This window comes from Camarhynchus parvulus, chromosome 2, assembly GCF_901933205.1.
Source record: "Camarhynchus parvulus chromosome 2, STF_HiC, whole genome shotgun sequence".
Lineage (NCBI taxonomy): Eukaryota > Metazoa > Chordata > Aves > Passeriformes > Thraupidae > Camarhynchus > Camarhynchus parvulus.
Window position 1 is genome coordinate 17,230,691 of NC_044572.1, and position 21,444 is coordinate 17,252,134.

Below are 21,444 nucleotides of genomic sequence, written 5' to 3' on the forward strand. Positions count from 1 at the left end.
AAGCTGGCAAGTCAAATATACATATAGATAAACAGACAATTGGATATTACTCAGTTTATAGCTTTTACCAACAAAAATACATATGAATTTAAAGGATAATAGCATGCCTCATTCTTGGTCTTGCTCAGCTTTGGAGAGGCAAGGAACAAAGAACTGAGGAACATCCTGGCAGAACACAGCACATTCATAAGAGTCCAAATGACCTACAGTTCTTTGGTGATTTATGCTGCTTGCCACAGGGCAACAGCTTAAATTGAGAGAATCTCTTTGTGCTCTGACCAACAAGCAAGGAAGCAGGTAGTTCTGATTCTTCAGAAGGGAAATAAAGACAGCTAAATATGCAACTCAGCCTCTGTAAGGCTAAATACAAATACAAATTTGAAAGAAATACTTGGGTGCCTTAACAAGGGAAAACCCGGAGGACATGGACTAGACCAATGCTAAGGCAACTGTGCAATGCTCTCATCTTCAAGAGACATTATGGGTATGGCACAGAAATGGTGTATTAGCTAAAAAGCACACCAGTATCAGGACTGGAAGCACCATCCCTATGTTAGTGAGATGCATACCTCAGCTATTTGTTAAGGTTTTTTCTTCAGTTTGGCCTCAAGTTGTGCCAAAGGAGGTTTAGATTGATTAGGAAAAAATTCTTCCTGGAAAGGATTGTCAGGCATTGAAACAGGCTGCCCAGGAAGGTGGTTGAGTCACCCACCCTGGAGGTATTTAAAGGATGTGCAAGTGTGGCACGCAGGAACATAGTTTAGTGGCAATCCTGCCAGTGTTAAGTTTATGGTTGGTCACAATGATCTTAAAGGTATTTTTCAACCTAAATGAGTCTATGATTCTGTGTTTGGCACACTGCTGCAGGTTTCTATGGCTTTTAGGTACCCACACAATGTTGTATCTTGTGGGAAAAAATCAAGTAATAGCATTTGTTTGAGTAGACCTACCCCCTGCTTCTATGCCTGGCATATACATTCTCCTTTGGGCAAGACAGTTTATCTTTGGCAAACCAAAATTTTCAGCCAGAAACATAAAAGACATTTGTTAGCACAGAAACCATTCAGGAAGAACTCCAGGGCAGTTATAATAGTTGTCCAAGATCCTGAGAATCTCTGATGAGACCTAAGAGTTCTGAGCAAAGATAAACAAATACCAGAATGCCACATGAGAGCAACAGCAAGCACAGAAACAAAGTTCAAGACGAGTATAAATAATCAGTGGGCATCATCATCATGTTTGCCACCCAAATTAAAAGGAACATGAAAACCCATAGAATGGTCAGCACAGATTTTATGCCTTGCTCACATCTGTGGTCCTGATGGTGCAGCTGTGCAGCACACATGAGTGCAAATCTCAATAAAGAATGCAAAAAACAGTAGGAGGAGTTTGTTGATAGGGCTTCCAGACCTGAGGCAACATCTTAGGAAGTAAACAAAGTGAGCACCAGCCAGTATTTCTGAGGATATGCACTGACAAAATTTCAATTCAAGAGACTGAGCCAGAGACAAAACTGGACATTACTTAGTATATGTTCTGGAAAACTCCTGCATTTTCATACATTCATACATGGCAAACCAGTCAATGACTCTTTTTCCTGGATACAACAGTGTCATGGTTTACCAATCCACAAAAATGGGGTTTTGCTCCTCACAGGCCAATGGCAGCTGACACTCACCAGAAGCCATCAATTGCTACTTGAACACAAGTTTGACAATCACACCCTATAACGATCCCAGAGCAACACACAGGACATCTTCTCAGCTAGCAAACTATCATTTGCAAATTGAATAGAAACTTAGAATTGAGATTTGGTCATTGCAGCCACATCCTCCAAAGCATTTGAAAAAGTACAGAGGAGCAAAGTCCAGAGCTGGATTATGTTAATCCGATTTAAAAGAAAAAAAAAGTCTGTCCAGTCTAAGATAGAAGGCAGACTTATTGCTGAGGCAAGATCCTGCATAAAGCAATTAAGGCTTTTACCAGGGGATGGCTGGGACAGTGTAACTCCAGCTCTTTTATCAGTTTCAAGACTCTCAGCACTACATGGAGTTTTGTTCAAAGCCAACAAGGGAGTGATTTCTGAGGTGCTAGAGAAATATCTCAGGAATATATGATGATCATTTACTGACTGAAGAAAACCATAGGGGAACTAGAAAATACATGGTTTAAGAAAAATCATTTAATACATCAAGTTTTAAAACATAACTGCACAAAACAGTAGCATGAAAGAAGTTCTAAAAGCTTGTCACATGCAAAAACTAGAAAAGCAAGTCAAGGAGAAGAACAGAAGACCTGCAAAAATGTGCTCACAAATTTGATTGTAACATCTGCAACTAAACAGTTCACAGATTTCTAGTCTTGTTTTAGTAAGACAATGGTACCATACATGCTTATACATATCAACTTTCTTGTTACTAGCCCTGGTGAAATTGCCACAATACTTTCTGACATTCCTCTTTGTTTAGAGGCCATGAATTTATGTAGTTTGAACTGAAGTATGACTTCAGACATGTAATGCCTATTTGCATTATTCACAAGTGAACAGTAGAAAATAATATCAAAGAAATGCTGAAAAGCATCTATGGCAAAGGCCCTGATCCACATACAGCAACAAGGCAGAACCACTGAATCCCTGGTTGCCAATACCTGACATTTTTTAGAACAGAATGGTGAAAATAAGAACAGGTGCACTGGTGAAGACTGATACCAGTCAGAGCGGTTTAATGGTTGTATAAAAAGGCAGGCAAGGAGAAACAAAAAGCTTAGTAAGATTTGTGGGTATGAGAGTGGCTGCAACTTCCCAACACCTCTGTGAAGCCAGCTTGAGGCACAGCCTGCCAAGAGCGGGGGCCTCCCCACCAGCAGCCCTGCACTCACACAAAAATGTAACCTCCCCTAGGCACACCTGGGAGGAACAGGTAGCATCTCCCCAAAACCCCAGCAAGGGGGAGAAGGATTTTTTGCTCAAGAAGATCTCAGAAGAAGAGCAGACATTGCTGTAGCAGAGCCAAGAGCAGAACATGGCTCCACCAGGACAGCTGTGTTGCCTTGAGCCACCAGAGCACAGCACTGCTGATGGCTGGGATGAGACTCAGAGACCCCTGAGTAACAGAGCTCAGCATTAGAACTCCCAGCTGACTTAATTCACACATTGGAAATAGGCAATCAAAATTTTACACTGATTATTACAGCTAGGATTTTTAGATTTGCCAGAAACAAAGGTTCCAGCTTGAACCATATACAGTAAATGCAAGTATGAACAGAGGTTCACAGTGTGCACAGGGAGGAAGCAGGACTCAAGAACATCCAAAACTTGTCCTGTGCTGTAATACTCTAGAGCAGAAAAACAGTTTTAATTTTTAAATTTTTTTTTTGGTAGTGAATGTTAAGTGAAAATGTTACAGAATAGTTCTAAAAGGAATAGCTTAATACTTACAACTAAATTAATACTGAAACTTTCTACAGGACCTACTCTGTATGCATTCCCAAGCTTCAAGCAATCAAGTCAACATTATCTTGGTCTTTCCAGCTCAGATCATGGATCTGATGCATGTAAAATTTTTAAAGCATCTTGTGCCTCCTTCAGAAAAGCATCTATGAGGATAACTCACCAATGTGCAGAGCAGTACAACGCCAAATGAGCAAAATGAGCTTTACTCCTGTGCATGTTACAGCAGAGCAACACAGCATTTTATGTCACCAGTGGTTGGTTACCACTGATCAGATACTCAATTCTTCAAGAACATAATGGCAATTTTTTGCCTCCATAGAAATCCAGAAAAGAGCAACTAATATGTGAGAATATTTGGTCCAGGGAGTGCTTTCCCCAGTAGTTAAGATCTACATTAGAATAAGTGATCAGGAATAATGAATGTCAAAGTAGCTTTTACACTCCAAGAAACAGTACCACTATTTGTCATTTCGGTCTATAAGTATTCTTCATATCCTAATAGATCTATACTAGAAAAAATGGTTAAATATAGTTTTTATTGAATGTTTGTAAAATAAAGGCCAAGTATTGGACTAACTACTAAATTATACAGTTTGATCAGTTGTATAACATAGACCATTATATTTTTCTATTGAAACTCCTGCCATTTGTAGTAGTACTTAACTACAGAATCTTCCAAGAGAGGAATCAGTCTAGAACTGAAAGCAGCACAAAAAATTTCTCATTGCGCCTCTAATCTATTTGGATTTTTCGATAGTTAAGCACCCTTCTGAGAAAAATGTATGCCAGATTGCTCATTTGAATTTCTCTGGCTCTGGCTTCCAGCTACCAGCGCTTATTAAACCTCAGTCCAATAGATTAAAGAGTCCTTTGTGACTACTTTTCCTCTCCCTGCTCGTTTATACACCACAGAAAAAGTCATCTCTCAATCTTCTTGTGGATCTAAAAACCAGATTAGCTTCCACACTATCAGGAATTTTCCCAGCTCTCAAATACTTTCTGAACCACAACCACCTATTGTGTACCTCCTTTAAAAATTAATCTCAAGAATAGGATATACTGCATTTATATGAGTTTCAAAGATGTTATCTCCTGTTGCTAAATCAATTCCCTACTGATTAACCTCCTATTCTCCATAACTTTTTGTTTTTAAATAGATCCTAGTTATAATTTGCCTTTTGGCTGCACTCAGATGCATCTCTTTGACTCAGACAATAACACCATGGACATGGACATGGCAGAGATGTTTAATGCTTGCATTGCCTCTGTCTGCAACACTGATGATGGCTAAGAGGGTCCCAGTGCCATGAGCTGCAGAACCATGGCTGTGAGAAGGAAAAACTCCCAGTTGGCTCTGAGCTTCTACAGGATCTGCTGTTCCAGCTGGATCCCTCTAAGTCTATGGGGCCTGATGGGATTCATCTAAGGACACTCAAAGAGCTGGATCATTCATTGCAAGGCCTCTTGTAATGCTTTTTGAACAGTCTTAGGAATCTGGGGCGGTCCCAGCTGATTGGAAGATGGCTAATGTCATCCCATATAGCAAAAAGGATGACTCTAGAAAACACAGGCCTTTTAGTAGCTCTTCAGTGACTGATAAAATTCAGGAGAAGATTATTCTTCAAGTTATTGAAAGACACCTGAAGGACAACACTGTCATGGGTCAGAGTCAACATGGCTTCATGAGGGGAAAATCCTGCTTGTCAAAGCTAATTTCTTTTTATGAAAATGTAACTCACCTAGTTGATCAAGGAAAGACAGCTGATATAATCTTTCTGGACTTCAGCAAAGCTTTCAATGCTGTCTCTCAGAGTGTCCTTCTGCACAAGATGTCCAGCTCACAGCTGGATAAACACATCACATCATGGGTGAGCAGCTGGCTCATGGGTCTGAGACTGAGAGGAGACTCATTACAACTTCCCCATGAGGGGAAGGGGAGGGGCAGACACTATTCTCTGTTTATATATATATATAAAAAAATATATATATAATATTCATTATTCTATCTCTTCTCTGTGGTGACCAGAGACAGGATCCAAGGGAATACCCTGTGTTTGTGTCAGGGTGGTTTAGGCTGGATATTAGGAAAACTTTCTTTACCCAGAGGGTGGTTGGGCACTGGAACAGGCTCCCCAGGCCAGTGGTTATGGCACCAAGCCTGTCTCAGTTCAAAAAGTGTTTGGACAATGCTTCAGGCTCAGGCGGGATTCCTGGGTGGGACAGGAGTTGGACTTTGATGAATGTTGTGGATTCCTTTCAACTCAAGATATTCTATGATTCTAGTAAAAAATACTTTTCATTACTAGATTTTCTGAAACAGAATTTACTATTTCACCAAGCTTCATTATCCACAAATTTTGTGAGTAATCATTTTGTTCTTGGTTGTTCATTGCAACTGAAAATGCAAAATAGTATCAGGCTTACTCCTGATCCTTCACAGTAGCCCACCAGAAGCCTCCTCTCCAGTCATGGTTCTTCAGTGACAATCAGTGGATGTGATCTGCAAATCTCTGCTTCCACTGTGATCAGCCTGTCTGTGAGTCACATCCTTCACACTCTCATCCCACTCCTCCACAAATAGCTGTAACTCAAGTGTTGTAGTGTAATGCCTGGTTTTCCTTTTATGCAATAATCCCACCCAGCAGAGATACCTTGTTCCACTGACCAATTCTATCCTTCCCGTGTAATGAGAAAAACCAGTCTGTAGAGCTATTATTACTGGCATTGCAAACGCATGCACAAGTGCACATCTACCTGGAAGGTATTGCCTCACAGCACAAAGTTTTGCTACCCGTGGGAGGTCTTGGACTTGGATATCCTTAGAAAGGACAGATTCCAGTTCCAGCTCTGAAGCCCTTCTGCTATCATGTTAACCTGATGTGCAAAACCAGTTCTTTCTCATGATATCTGCCAGGGTGCTCTTGCATGCCATCAAAAGACATCTGAGAGGCCTTGTGATACCTGTGGATCATTACAAAGTGCCTTCCAACACACTGCTGGTATTTTTCTAATCATGATAACAATGTAATTGAATATTAAAACACCTGATAATTTCTTTATCTTCTCTTTGAACTTTCCTAGCCAAACTCAGCCTACTATGATATAGCAGAATGTTTGCTACATTAAGGTGATCAAAACACCAGCCCATAGAACTGTACAGCTGTATCTACAACAATTTATACAAATTAAATATTAATAGGAATATGGATGAGAATATTTTCCAGGATCCCAGTGCCCTATTAATCTTAAAAACATTATATGCTGATGATTTTCTTGCTTTAAGATTATGTTTATTAGTCCCACTTATACATGGTGTTCCATCAATATTAATTCTGCACTGTTTTTTAACAGCTGTGCTACATTTTCCTAGTTTATACATAAGAAAGTAGATATTTTATTCATAAATATGAAACTGAACCATTATACTGTCTAGTTAAGGCTAGTTATTGCTTGAGAATGGCAGGGATAGAAAAGAGGGAAATAGGATTTTAATAATGTAGGTTTTATTGAGAAAAACCCCACAGCACAACAATATGACTCATTTAATCTAGAAGAACTTCAACAATAAGAATTTCATCTTGAATGTGCATCATGCAAGAATGCTATATGAAGTTTACTGTCTAAAGCCCTGTTTTGTGGTTTACCATAAAAACAAGTAAACAAAGTAGCAAAGGTTTGCAGCAGACATGAGGCATGAATTATACTCATGAAATTAATTAATTAGGTTAAGGCATGCTAACAAGAAAACAGATTTTTCCATGACTGGTCTAATTAGTGAAACTTCATTCCTTATGAACTCCTACTGTATGCGTAGACACTTTTTCAGCAAGCCCAGCTTCTTCCCTCCCTAACCTGTATCCCCCAGTTTTCACTCTGTACCCAGCCCCTAAAACCCTCGTTTCTCTGCTGTTTTCTCCAGCACCCAGGACCGAGGCACAGTGTGGGAGCCACCAGCACAGCGGGTCCACTGACCACCCAGGGCAGACCAGGCAAAGAGGGACCTGCTGGTGCTGTGGCTTTCAGCCTTTGCTCTCTGGGAGCATGCGTAAGGTCTGGTTTCTGCCCCAAAACTGTTTCTCACAAAGCTTTATAGGACTCATTTCATACAACATCAGGTGCCAAAATATGCCACTTCTAGGGAAGAGACAGACAAATGGTTGGGATAGTTATAGAAAGCTCCTACAGTGAAAAAACCTCTACAGCATGACCAAACCAATCCTTTTCCTGTATTGCAAACAGACTGAAATCCTGTGAGTCAAGTTAAAGCAGTAAAAACCCAAGCAATGGCAATTCAACAAGGCAGTATCAGACCAGCACTCCGTACACTCCATTTCTGCAACAGTAACATCTGCCTTGAAAACAATTTTTCCTCCTTTTGTTTCATGTGAGATAACAACAACTACAGAAATCACTATGGACCACATCCAGTGGCAAAATCCAACAGTGAATGCATCTGTCTAAGGGCATTTCACTCTCACCTTCCACAAGAAAAAAGGATAATTCAATAGGAAGTAAATCCTCCACTTTTTTTGAGTGCTTAACCAACCAAGCAACGAGGGCCTGACTCACTTCAAAAAATCAGTGTGGTTCCACACTGCAGACCATGCTCACCTCACTTTGCTTGACAATTGAAGCTGACTTATACAGTAATCACTTCCCCCAGACAAACCTTCTCTCTGCAGTGCTTCATCCCTAGTGTCCCATTTCATGGAACCACTGGGTAGTGGCCTATTGGCACTATGGAAGTGTCACCTACTGGCCCTATGAGCTGTGAAATATTGGCCATGCAATAATCCAGCCATACAGGTTCCAACTGCCAAGGTCCCTTCTGCCCCTTTCTGTACCACATTCCCACCAGCTACTTTTAAACAAGGTCATCTGTATCCTCTTTCCCAGCCCTAGCTGACCTAGGGGAGGTCATATATGCCAAGTGTTGTGGTTAGGAATGGCATTCCCAAATTTAGTGTTCCCACTGTAAAACCCCAGACCACATGCTGCTTGCTCACTTCCCCCACCTCCCCCTGTGACAGGATGAAGAGAAGAAATGAAAGCACAAAAAGGTGAAGATCACAGGATAAGAACGATTTAGCAAAACAGCAATGAAATAAGAAAAGAAACAGTAACGACAAGCAATACTAACACCAGAGTGTACAAGTCAAGCAAACAATTCACAGGTGAGTGGTCCCCATGTGCCACCCACCCTCCACCCTCGGTTCCCCTGCACATGGTGTGAGGGGATATCCACTAACCCCGGGGTCCTGGCTGTGCCCCTCCTGGCTGGTGCTGACTTCAGCCGTGTCCTGGCTGGAACACGATGCCATGTCCTCACCACTGATGCTTCAAGAAGCAAACTGACATTTTCCTAGGGTTCTCTGCTGGCATGAGTCTCCTCTTCAGTAAGGTATTGAATCACAACCCAGAGAAACACAGAATCATTGAATTGTTTACACTGGAAAAGACCCTTAAGATGATCAAGTCCAACCATAAATCTAACACTGCCAATTGAGCCACAAATCCATGTCCCCCACTAAAACATGCCTCTAAACACCTGCACACTACCCACACTGCTTTTCTACTCCTTTCTTAACCACCTCCAAAACCTGTAGGAAGGTCCACTACTTGCTCCAACTGTACCAGATGGCAAAGCACAGCAATATGATCTTAGCACAGCATTTAGATGAAATGCAGAATTGCATCATAGTGTTAACATCTTGTTCTCCCACTAGCACACCCTCCCACCATCACTGCTACAAAAAAGTGGGGATTATGTCATTGTCATGTTTCTCATACCTGAAACATCACCTTCCCCATACCTTCTCATTCTCCTCACTTTCCCACTCTCCTTTGTTTCTCTTACTAATACCAGAAATGGAGATTCCCATAAACTAGAGACCCCATTCCTGACTTTCCTTTTCCTAAAATATCTGAAAGCTAACCTATGTATACCCACACAAGTGCATACATTTGTCTACATGTATGTTACTTTGTTTCATTCTTATGCTTTAGTCCAGAATTAAGGATTCTGTACTAATCCTGACACAAAGGTGACAGAAGTTCACAAAATAATAAAAATAATGAGATAACCTGTTCATAAAACACAGGGCTTGAAAGAGGACACAGAGAGTTTTCAGTTACAGAAATATACTGAAAGGTGCAACATCAGCTCCTTTAAACCCAAAAGGTTAAATTTGAAACATTTTTATTTCTTGAGAGAATTATTTTGAAAAATTCATTGTTAAGGAAAGTATTGCATTTTAAGTTCATAGCTCTTCAGCTAGATTTCTTAAATTAAGCTCATTTCCATGCCCCTATCCTTCCACCCCCACAAACATCAGCTCGTTATTTAAAAAATGCACAGTGAATAAGAAAGAGGCAATTAAGGATGAGGCACTGTAGAAACTGGCTGTGACAGGTGTTCAAAGAATGAATCAGTACATGACTTCTCTGTTCTTTTACTCTTCCTTAAGCATCTGCTTTTGACTTCTTTCCTGATTTCCCCTTGATGCTTGACCCTAACAAAACCTCTGAGACCTCCTTAGGAAGTGAGGAGCTACAGGAAAATTTAAAAAGCTACAAAAACCCCAGGCGTGTCCAGTGACTCCTGCCTGGCTTTGGTTAACCTTCACACTCCAGTGCTTCTCAAAGCATCTCATTTGTTGAGAGCTACAGCATTAGACTTTCTCATTATCATTAACAGCTACCTTTACACAATATTGGTTTTCCCATTTAACTCAGAAAAATCACAAGTTCCTTTCTGGCAATTGGTTCTTCCCCCAGGCAGGACACAGCCTAGCTGCAGGAGGGAACCAGTGCTTGTCAGGAGTATCTGTGCTCTCTGCAATAAGCCACCCCTCAGCCTTGTAAGAACTGTGGATTGAATTAGATCTGCCAAAATTTTCTACCAAATTTCTGTCAACATCACATTGTTCCTAACAGCTTAACTGCTGTGAATGTGTGTAATAAAATATATATCTAACTTGATTCAGTCTTTTGCAAGGCACACTCTGGGACTGAGATACTCAAAACCAAAAAAGACCACAAGAACACTAATGTAGGAAAGGAATGGTCAGGATATCTGGGTGGAAAACAAAAGATAGACTCTTAGACAAAGTAATTGTAGATTAACATACTGAATAGGTTTTTTCCCTTCTTTGTGTTACACAAAGAAATACAGAATTATTCAGAAGGGCAGCCAATGCTCACAGCAGCGTTAACAGTGAATCCACACCAGGTTGCTCAGGGCTTTATCCAGTTTGGTGTTGAAAACCTCCAAGTATGGAAATTCATAACCCCATGAGCAGCCAGCTGCACTGCTTAATCAACCATATAACTTTCCTCATATAACATTGGCCCCGATATTCACTCATATTGTATAAAGTTGAAATCTCCTATTTCAATTTGTCAGTGCCTTTTGTTCTCCCTCTATACAGTGCTGTAAAGAACCCGGCTTCACCTCCCTGTGGGTGTTGGATAGCTCACGTTAGGTCCCTCCAATGCTACATTTTCTTCATGCTGAACAAACCCTGCTATCTCAATCTCTCTTTGTAGGACCAGTGCTCCAAGCCCTGACCATTTTGATGGCCTTTCACTGAACTCATCTAAGTTTGCTGACATCTGGACACATCACTGCAGATATTATGTGAGTAAAGGAGAATCATCACTTCCCTCAGCCTTCAGGCTACTGTCCCATTGATAAAGTCCAGTCTGCTGCTATCCTTCCTTGCTTTGTGATGATCAGGGATGAGGATGTGGTGCATTCTTGGCTTCTTATTCAATTTTTTGCTGACCCTGTCAGCACAGGTGCCAAGTAACACCAAACAGCTGAATGGGCAAAGCAGAATAATTTCTGCCCAGTTTTGCAGCCTATCCTCACTTAATATGAATGGAAGATAACTGTCCTGTCAGGATAGCTGCTTCCTCACATCATATAAAGAACCTGTTAGGATAGCAGAACTGCAATGACAACATGAGCCACCCACAGTCTCAGGCTTTTTATCTGTCTGAGCTATAGATAACAAAGCATCCAAGCAAAGTCACCAGCTCCCTCTCTTCTCTACTGCTCTGCTTGTTTTTCTTTTTGCATCAGAAATTGTTCATCCAGAAAATACTATGGGGGTGTGGGATTTTCTTCGTCATTTTCAATGCAAAGATGTGGCCAGACATAGCATTTTCCAATTACAGTTTACTAGCCTAAGTGTACACTTGTAACCAGGGACACAGATTAAAGGGAGCTGCAAGAAGGAGCTCTGTTTTAATGGGAAAACAGGGGTTTCCATATAATATGTGACAAGTCAATAATGCATCAAGAAACACAAGATATTTTCAGTTCTCATTCAGTTTACGACCATAATATCAAACCTCCTCCATCTAACATGCCAACACAGTAATGAAATGAAGATAAAAAGATAAGTGACTGTACTTCATCCAATATGCTCAAGTATCAATACACTGCTTATCTCTTTGCTTGAATAAAGATACTTACAGAATGTATCAGTAATTTTTTTCATTAAAGTTTAAAGAGGATTTTATCCAGCATACACAGAAAAGGCTTCAATTTTTAAGGGGACTGTAGAAGTGGGAATTTAAGTTGGGCCTCTAAATCTTAAATCTCTGAGTCACATGTGAATGCACTGCCAACCCCACGAAACCCAGAATCTGCCTCATCTTTTTGCTGACAGGTACAGATGTTTGTGAGTGTGTAGCTTGTCTGCTATGATTGCCTGAAGAAAACAGTCCTTGACATAAGAGCCATAAGAAAACACAGTAAGTACACACACCATAGTCTATTGCTTTACCCACCATTGCTGTGCCTGAACACTCCAAAAGCATCTCTCTATGAACACTTCACAGGGAAACTTTTGAACACTCTATGAATACTTCTGTATTTTTTATATTCAAGGAAAACACATTCACCTCCTGTCAAAAGGGGTTCTTGTACAATTTAACAGTTAATGTATATATATTTTTCATCAAATCCTGTCAGCATTCATAGCTCTCAATTCAGATTAGTAGCATATAATTTGAGCAGGAAAATTGAGGAGAAATACACGGTGGGTGTAAAATCAGAAATGGCACTTGTTTATGATAATATTTGCAGCTCTTCCATCTAAGTACCCACACAGATTGCACATACTCCCACAGAGATGGAAATGAATATGTGAAATACCTGTGCAGCTTGAGTGTCACAGTTCCATAAACAGTAGCAAAGCCCAGAAGACGAACCCATCTTAGGAGAACACAGCGAAATATACTTGGCTCAAAATACAAAATGACAACCTATAGAACAGAAAGACAGAGAGAGCTTCAGTACTGCTTTCATGAGAAAGTAGTTCTTCATTCAAATGCAGAATAGTTGCAAAACAGGACAGCAGACACATTTCAGCTTGTACTGCTGTATATTTAGATTTTCTAGTAAAGCGTCGGGATGATCAGATCAACCAGCTGGCACAGTTCTGGGCACCAACTCCTTTTTGAAGGGAGCTGGCAAAAGCCCTGTGACAGACTGTGAAGTGACAACACTTTTAAATGCAATTCCACTGACTTTTCTTAACTGAGTGAAAACATGTACCCAGAGTGGAGGATAGAACAGAAAAGGACTTCTTCCTTGAGCAATTCAAGTAATATGCAGCTGGTTTAATTCTGGTTTGGTAGGCTGTATTTACTAGGTTACACTTCAAAGTCACTCCTAATAAACCTAGCAAAATGATAGCTGCTTATTTATCCCTGCCAAACTAAAAATGATTGCACTGACCTCTTTCTAGCAAAAATATGAAATATGTAATGACACATTTAACTCTTCCTTCCCCATATATTTCACCTAAGCTATATCAAATCCCCCTATGCATCCCCACTTTCTTAAGGAAAATTACCCTTTTGTTCACCTATGCATTTCTCTAACCACAATAAAAAAATGTCCTACCAGCCTTTTGCCCTGTCTAGCAAGGACCATGCACAAGAACAACACTCCATAAGCAGTAAAAGAAAGCTACTTCTGTGGGTATAGTGCAGATAGAAGCTTCACTATCAAGTAAAACACTACTCTTCTCTAAAACAGGGTTGCTCAGTAAACTCAGTCACAATTTGAATCAGGAGTCCATTTCTTCTCATTCCAGCAGACATTGTCCCTGGTGTCCTGAGGGTTGACCCCATATTTCTTCTCACCCATCTGGTCCCACCAGGAGCCTGCTGTCCCAGAGATTTGTTGGAAAACTGCCCCTACCCCACACGTAGACCCTGCTTAGTCCAGCAAACTTAGATCCCATGCATTCAGTGTGTCAGAACTGAACCTGGTAAAACAACCCAATGCACCATAGTAAAAATTAATTAGGTAATCCTGGTCTAGAGAAAGCAAGCACTGAAACATTTCAGGCCATCTGTCACAGCTTCATTTACAGTCAGTACATTCTGGCAGCAGAGATAGTATTGTGCCTACTGGCTGCCACATATTATTTTCCTAAGTAAATGCTCTTCTGCGTGGGAATTCAAGTTCAGGATATTGGCCAAAAGCCCAGGACTACATCCTTTGGGTGACATAGACTTCTTTAGAAGAGTGGGGGCAAAAATGGCAGATGTGGGCTGAGAGATGGAAGCTGCTGTGCTTCACTGGAATGCTTTTATATACAGCAGAATCAAACTATTCCTTTTAAAAATATGATTTGCTGAATCAAACTGTGCTGCAAAATTTAATCTTCTTTTTTCACTGTTATTGGACTGACAGAGAATCACAGAATGTACTGAGTTATAAGGGACCCACAAAGATCATCAAGTCCAACTACTTTGATGCACAGGCCCCCCCAAGAAACACATTGTGTGCCTGAAATATTGTCCAAATGCTTCTTGAACTCAGTCAGGCTAGTGCTGTGACCATTGCCCTGGGGGGCCTGTTCCACTGCCCAACCATCCCTTGGGTGAAAAAAATTCCCCTGATTTGATATGCTTCAATGTAGACATTTTCTGGGATTCTGAAAAACCGTCCATGGAGGAAAGGCAGCAGCTTTTCTCCTTGGAATATCAGCTGGAAAACCAAAATGCATTCACATATGCATGAACATGCTTGGGCAAACAGAGCATCCAGCAAAAAGTTTCTCAGAAAGACCTGAAGGGCAGCAATGACCTCTTATCCTAATATACAGTTTTATAGATTAGAACAGTTGCAGAACCTGAGCAAAGTCTATAGCAGTAACTTGTCTCCTGAGGTTTGCTGGGGGGTAGACAACACCATGTTTCATCTTTGATTCTTCCAAACAAGAAAATCAATGTCAAAAAAAGACTGGCATATAGAGACTCTGAACATTTCAAAGTTGATTTGAAAGCAGAATTTTTCAGATAATTGAAATGGGAAGGTCTGAAAACTCTCCAGGCATAGAATTTTCTGAACAAGGGCAACAGCTCTCTTTGCCATGCAATCTGACACAGCAAATTCATCTGCTGCTGCTTGTTGAAACATTAACTGCATGTGTCTAGAAAATCTCATTGATTTGCATTGAATCATTTGTATGAGCAGCTGAGGCATTTGGCTGGATATCAACCAAGAAACCACCACTTCAAATGCAGCCTGGTGTGAGCTGGTGTCACAGCTCACCGTGAAGGCTGCAGAGGCAAGGCTCTGTTGGAGAAAACTGTTCTCATTTTCCCATTTGAAATAGACACATTTTAACTGCTCCTTCACCCCGTGGCGAAGGATACTGAAGGTCTGACTTGATCCAAGCTTGAGTCTCTTTTGGATCTTCCTGTGTTTATATGATGGAGCATTGTAACAGTGCCTTCACAAGGGCCAGTGTCCCTTTCTACCTATTCCTGCACATGGTCTGTCATGGACCCAGGCTTTGAAGAGCCAGAATTGCTATATTTACATTTAGCTTTCTTCTTAGGCATTGCAGAAGGTATTCTAAGCACATGTCATTCCTATTCCCATCAGGGCTCACCAGGATGTTCAGGTGACTTCCCTCTCCAAGCTCTTGTCAGAATTACATCTCTTATAAGCACCATGAATTTTAGAGGCACAATTTTTAAAAGAAAAAATCTTTAATGGATTCGAGCCAATGGGCTACAGAAACAGTGCCTTGGAAGCCTTGTTCAGTTTTTCAATGCAAGTGGAATATAATTCTTGCAAAGAACCTGGTCCAAAGTATGACTGCTGCACTCCATCCGTCACTCTCCCTAGCAAACAAAAAAAAAAATCCAGCAAACCTCCCCCCAACAAAATAAACAAAAACCAAAATAAAACAAAAAACCCATGAACCAACCAACCAAAAAACCCAAAACCCAAAAAACCCAACAACAAAACCAAACAAAACAAAAAAAAAAAAAAGGAGGAACATAACACATAGAAGCCTTGGGTTTGCTTCATATCAGCCTATTCTACCTTATCAAAACCCCCATTCCCTACTGTTATCCCCAGGGCTGTCTTCTTCAAATGACAAATGTGCAGCAAAAGGTTGCTGAGCTGCAAGTGAGGAGCTTAGGATGAGCACCAGATTCACCCACACATCCAGGCTGCTCTCAGCAGAACAAGGGAATCCCTCAGTTCTAAAAGACTATCCTGCCCACCAAAAATCTGACAATATTTCATTTTCTCTTTTTGCATTTACAATGCAATAGACCATGATCTTCTTAGAAATGCTGGGAGGTTTTGCTGATGGATGGAATAAAACATCTTTACTGTACATAAAGAAATGTGTTATCCACAGTTTTGCCAGCTCCTGGCATCCACTTAAATACTAGACACCAGTTTCTGCTACTTAAACAAAGAGATCTGGGGAAAATTATTTGGAAGCCAGAAGAAGACAAGCGAAACAGTGGCTGCACATGTCCCAGTTACTGCAGCTGTGCGTGAGACTCCCTGAACTGTGACTCGTCTCTGTCATTTGGACAAATGCGTTTAGATGTTTGCTTTTAAACTCAGTGTGGTTTAAGCTATTACTATCCTTGCCAAAACATTGTTCCAGTAGTCACGCTACCACTTGTGGAGTCAGAGATGAAAAGACTTCCTAAGGTCACCAGCTAACTGTCAAGTGTGTTTAGAGCTGGGGAATTACGGACACGGAAGAGGGGCTTAGCCTGCTGACACAGCGATCAGCCAGCTCAGTTATTCATCTGACTTGATGAACAGACACACACACACACACACTCCAAAGACAACAGCTGAAGTCAATAAAAGCACCTCACACATTACAGCAAATTCTCCTTATTGGAACAGGTAGGAAAGTAAAAGTGCAAAGAGAACTAACACAGAACAATTGAACATTCAAAAACATAACAGAGTTCGTCCATACAAAAATGAAAAATTGAATTAATGAGTTTTATAGGCTCAGTGCCATTGCTTCTTAAAAGATAAACAGCATTTAGAAAGATTCTTAAAAAAAACCCCACCAAACCTTTATTACAACCCTATAATATTAATAGTGAGCAAAACTGTGCATTGTGAAATGCTCTTTTGTCTTTCAGGTTAACTTCACTGTGCACATTAAAAGATGGTTAATTCTGCCCTTCACCTTGGCACCAGATCCAGGCAAAAACACTTTAATACTGTGCACTTCCCCAAGGTGCAGTGACTGGGATTCAGTCTGCCTAAATCAAACATATAATTTCTTCCTACACTGTTTTAGGGGGTCTAGTAAATCAGGCCTACTCGTGCAAGTCCCACAGATAACCCAGGGATAAAAACAGGTACCTTGAGAAAGTTCAGCTTCAGCTACTTGGACAGGAGCTTGGCCTAAAGGCTTCAAGTACACATCTCCATTGACTAGAAGGGCACTACAGCGTTTATTTTAGGGAATTTGCTTCACTATATGTCAATTAATAATCTGTATTAGGAGGACTAAGCCAAGCACTTTATAGCCAGCTGTAACAATTTTGTAATGTATTTAAGACAAGTACTTTTTACTTCAATTCTTAAACCATAGAAGTCATACAAATAGATCAAAAACTCATCTTCTTCTACAATCATCAGATTGCTATACTTCATGTTGAGAGGAAATGGGCAACACCATAATGTCTCAACAGACCAGAAGCCAAAGAGATAAAAAAATACATGTACTGCCAGTGCTAAAAATCCTAAAACTAAACAGGAAAAAAATTGAGCAGGACCTTAACTCCAAAAACCTCTAAGTGTTCAAAATTTTTAAATTCTTCATTTTTTTGCCCTTGGTTGTAGAATCATATTAAGGTTTAGGTTGGACCTTTAAAGGAATGGACCTTTAAAGATAATCTAGTTCCTAGTGCTGAGGACAGAGATGTTATCCACGTTATATGGATGGAAATGAAATTCAGAGCTTAGAATTTGAGTACCAGCATCATCTGCTGATGGATTTGAGGTGCAAGTCACTCACTTTAGACAAAAGTGATGCAAAAGTAATATTATTTTCTCATTTGCAAATAACCAAATTCATCTTAAAATTGTGCTCACTTAAACCAAAGAAATTTACAGGAAAAATATCTACTTTTTTAAATTGAACTTCAGCATTTTCTGCAAGTACTCTGCACAGTTCAATGCAGGACAAGACACAGCCATTCCAGATAATGCCTTTTGGGCTAATTCCATTAACAAGCATCTAGGAGATACTGTGAAGAGATCCATATGATCTGTTCCACTGCCCAACACCATCTGTCCTTGCCTGACTGCAACAGCTGTCTAGGGCTGTCTCTAGGCAATTCTGCAACGCAACAAGCCATCAGACACTTCCTCTCAGTATCCTGCCGTGCTCAGGGATGGGCAGCCTTCCTCCTTCTGCCATCTTTCAGCAGTTTCTTCCAACACGTCAAATATCCTCCAGGGTACATCAAGTCACCTATTAATGCCTCAGTCCTAACACTGAGAAGGGCTTTCCTGCAGCAGAGATGCTGTTTGCAATGTTAGATAAGCTTGCCATCCAAATTCATAACAGTCTGGCACTACACTTCCTAGGAAAGGGCCCAATCCCCTCTCTGTGGGCACAGTGCCATCTCAACAGATGGGATGAGTGAAGGCATTCATGAGCCTGTGCACACTCTGGGCACCACTGCTGGAAACATGAGTCACAGCTCAGATCATCTGCTTCATTAGCGACGGCACAGCTCCTTACCCGGCCCTGGGCTAGCCACAAACATTTCCAGTGCAGTTGCACACAACATCTTAGAGGTATGATAACAGTGAATATATACTTAGCCTAATCATGTAAGAGCATTTCCTTCCATTTCCATCTCAGTTTTTAAACCACGTGTGCTTTTTAAGACATTACATCTTACTATCATAGGCCTGTGAGCCCACAGTACCACCAAACTCTGCTATCCTTGCAAATCTCACCATTTTAAAGCAGAGCTGCATGGATCATTAGCTCAAATGCCTCTGTAAAGCACACATTTGCTGCACAAACCACAGTAACTACTCAGTAGGTTTTATTCTTGCCTCTGTATTGGAATTGAATCAACCTCCCAGTACACAGCACTGGAAGCACTTTGTTTCTGGGGGCAATGCATTTCAGATAAGATGTATTTCACAAGGAAAATCCTTGCAGCCATTTAAATAAGATCTTCTGGGTTTCTTCATAAAAGATGACAAATTTTTCCTCATCACCCACACGAAGTCCAGCTTGAAATTCTGCCTATTGAAATCCTCTTTTCCCTCCCACTATATTTTCAACTGTAGATATTGGTGTTTTTTTCATTGCCTATTGTATAATATCTATTAATACACATTAAACCCCTGTCTGTGTTTCAGCAACGACATGTCTTGCCTGTAAAGTCTTTTGGAAGACCATGAGCACATAACCACCAGCACCAGTGTAAAAAAAAAGGGCAGACTCTAGAACTTCATTCATCAGAATGCTCTGCTATTACTAGGTTTTATTACACTTTGGATTCATCTTCATCAGGCAGTAACAACAGATTTGTAAAGTTCTTTATGTAATACATATTTTACAGTGGAGCTCATTTAGCCCCCTGAGAGATTTAACAGGAGATTAAGCAAAGAGAACCTTCAAGATCATTCTGGTTTGACAAAAGACTTACAATGTCTTTTTACAGATATATCTTCAATTATTTTCCCTCTTTTTTTTTCCTTCCTGTGTTCATAAGGGAGATCTCAATTAATTATTGACAAGACACCCTGAATAGGTTATTTTGAGGAATATAAACATCCATGTGATTTCCAAGATGTTGTCATGTACTTCCTCCAATTTAAAGAGAAAAAGTGATATGCCACAGATCCTACCAGCTCTGGAAATATTTATTTATAAGTAGCTTGAACACATGGCCTGAAAATGCACTTATTCATCATAAATTCTAGCCTTTGCTTAAGCCTTACTAATGATTCAGCTTCACTGTTCCTATTTCCTTTGGCCTAATGAGTACTATTCTAAAATCAAATAATAAAAAATTAACATGTAATCCACAAAGGCTTTAAAAGAGACATGCTTGCAGTCTGTAGACAGATCTGATCACAACAAATAAATGTTTATGCCCAACAAGGCCCACACAGTAGAGAAGAGCAATCCAAGACTTTTTCCTAATAAAGGATAAAACTTTGTCACAAAACAATTCATTAGCTTATGAAAGACATCAAATAATGCCCTGGCTGAACTGGTTATAAATGCTAAGGGCTGAAGGGTACTCCAAGTGTCAATTCACAACCAACAGGACAAAACAGATACAAAGAAAGACAGCACACCAGGTCTACATCTTCTTTGGGGAAAAACAAAGCATAAAGACAAGTATTACCAAGGGGACTAGACCTCTACCCCAGGCTGCTGCAGAAGCCTTCTGAGGAACTGAGGAGAAACAGAAATCACCTTGAAACATTGGATTATCATGTATTTTCTCTGCACCTATTTCCAAACACAGAGATCATGCTTAGCTTTTTAGTGTAATAGAAGAAAGTATTTAACTTCAGCTGCAAACTTCTCAAAAACAAGGAGAGATTTCAATGGTCCTGGCCCAGGGAGTGGTGATGAACAGGTAAAACATGATCATTTGGGAAGTATGAGGTCTCCCAGTCTAAGGGGCTATAGGCACTGAGGTGCTGGAGGTGGAAAGTCCAGTAGCTTAGGGGCAAATGTTTGTCCAGGAAAGGTGTCTTCTTGACCACTGCTGGTTATTGGATGCTTCTGTAGAAGCAGTACAAGCCAGGGATAAGGTCTGAGGCTCAGAAGTTCCACTGAAACCATGCCTAAGTGTAGCACAATGAACAAATTACCTAACACTGAAAAATCCAGGCTGAAAAAAAACCTATTCGTTTTAATCATGTCCCATGTAAGGCAGAAGAGAAAATAAAGCCTTATTTTCTTATTTTAAACATGCTTTCCCTGTTCTCACTCAAACGTACTTCTACCTCATCAGCAAAGCAAAAGAAGCTAATAAATACTTTTCAGGGAGTCCAAAAAGTAATGAGCTTGGTTGGCCCAAGTGACCTTCTTACCCAGCTGCTTTGATGTGCCAGCTATTTCTCTGTCTTTGGTAGATGTCTACCCCTCACACATATATTTGCTGACAACCTCACAGTCTTTAATACAGTTACCCTAAAAGCAGCCTGAATAGCCTCAGAATTCAGGACTGAGGACTTGAGAGTTGGCTCATCTCAGCAATTCAGACACTTGAACTGGCCAGATGTGGACTTGGCTGGATGTCTGAAGTTTCCACTGAAATCAAGAAACTGCCTCAGAAAGTTTAAAATGTGTTTAAAGAAGATTAAACAAGATTCTTCAAAAACAACAATAACTGTTGGGTTTGAAAATTTAAAGCCTACCAGAATCTACCTAGCTAATTGTGTACAGAGCAAAATGCTTTTCCTGACCCATGTAGGTCACCAACCACAGCCTGAAATTAATTAATGCAGAGTAATTGATCTGACTTTAAAGATGCTTAGGGGCCAATAAGAGAGTCGGAGCTGTTGACTTCACTGAAAGGCAACTACCCAAATATTTTAAAAATATCTGTCTTCAGAAAGAGTGCTAAGAGCAGTGTGTATGCTAAGAGCACTGATGCTCTGCACTCTTTCATTTGATGTTTTTAAACTT

At 40.4% G+C, this 21,444-nt stretch overlaps 1 protein-coding gene across 1 annotated transcript in view; it reads right to left on the reverse strand.

The window, feature by feature from the left end:
• GPR158 (G protein-coupled receptor 158) overlaps window positions 1–21,444 on the reverse strand; it is a 186,663-nt gene that overhangs the window by 40,344 nt on the left and 124,875 nt on the right. The window contains exon 6 of the mRNA XM_030943165.1: window positions 12,621–12,730. Coding sequence (XP_030799025.1) covers window positions 12,621–12,730 — 110 coding nt within the window. The remainder of the gene's footprint in view (window positions 1–12,620; window positions 12,731–21,444) is intronic.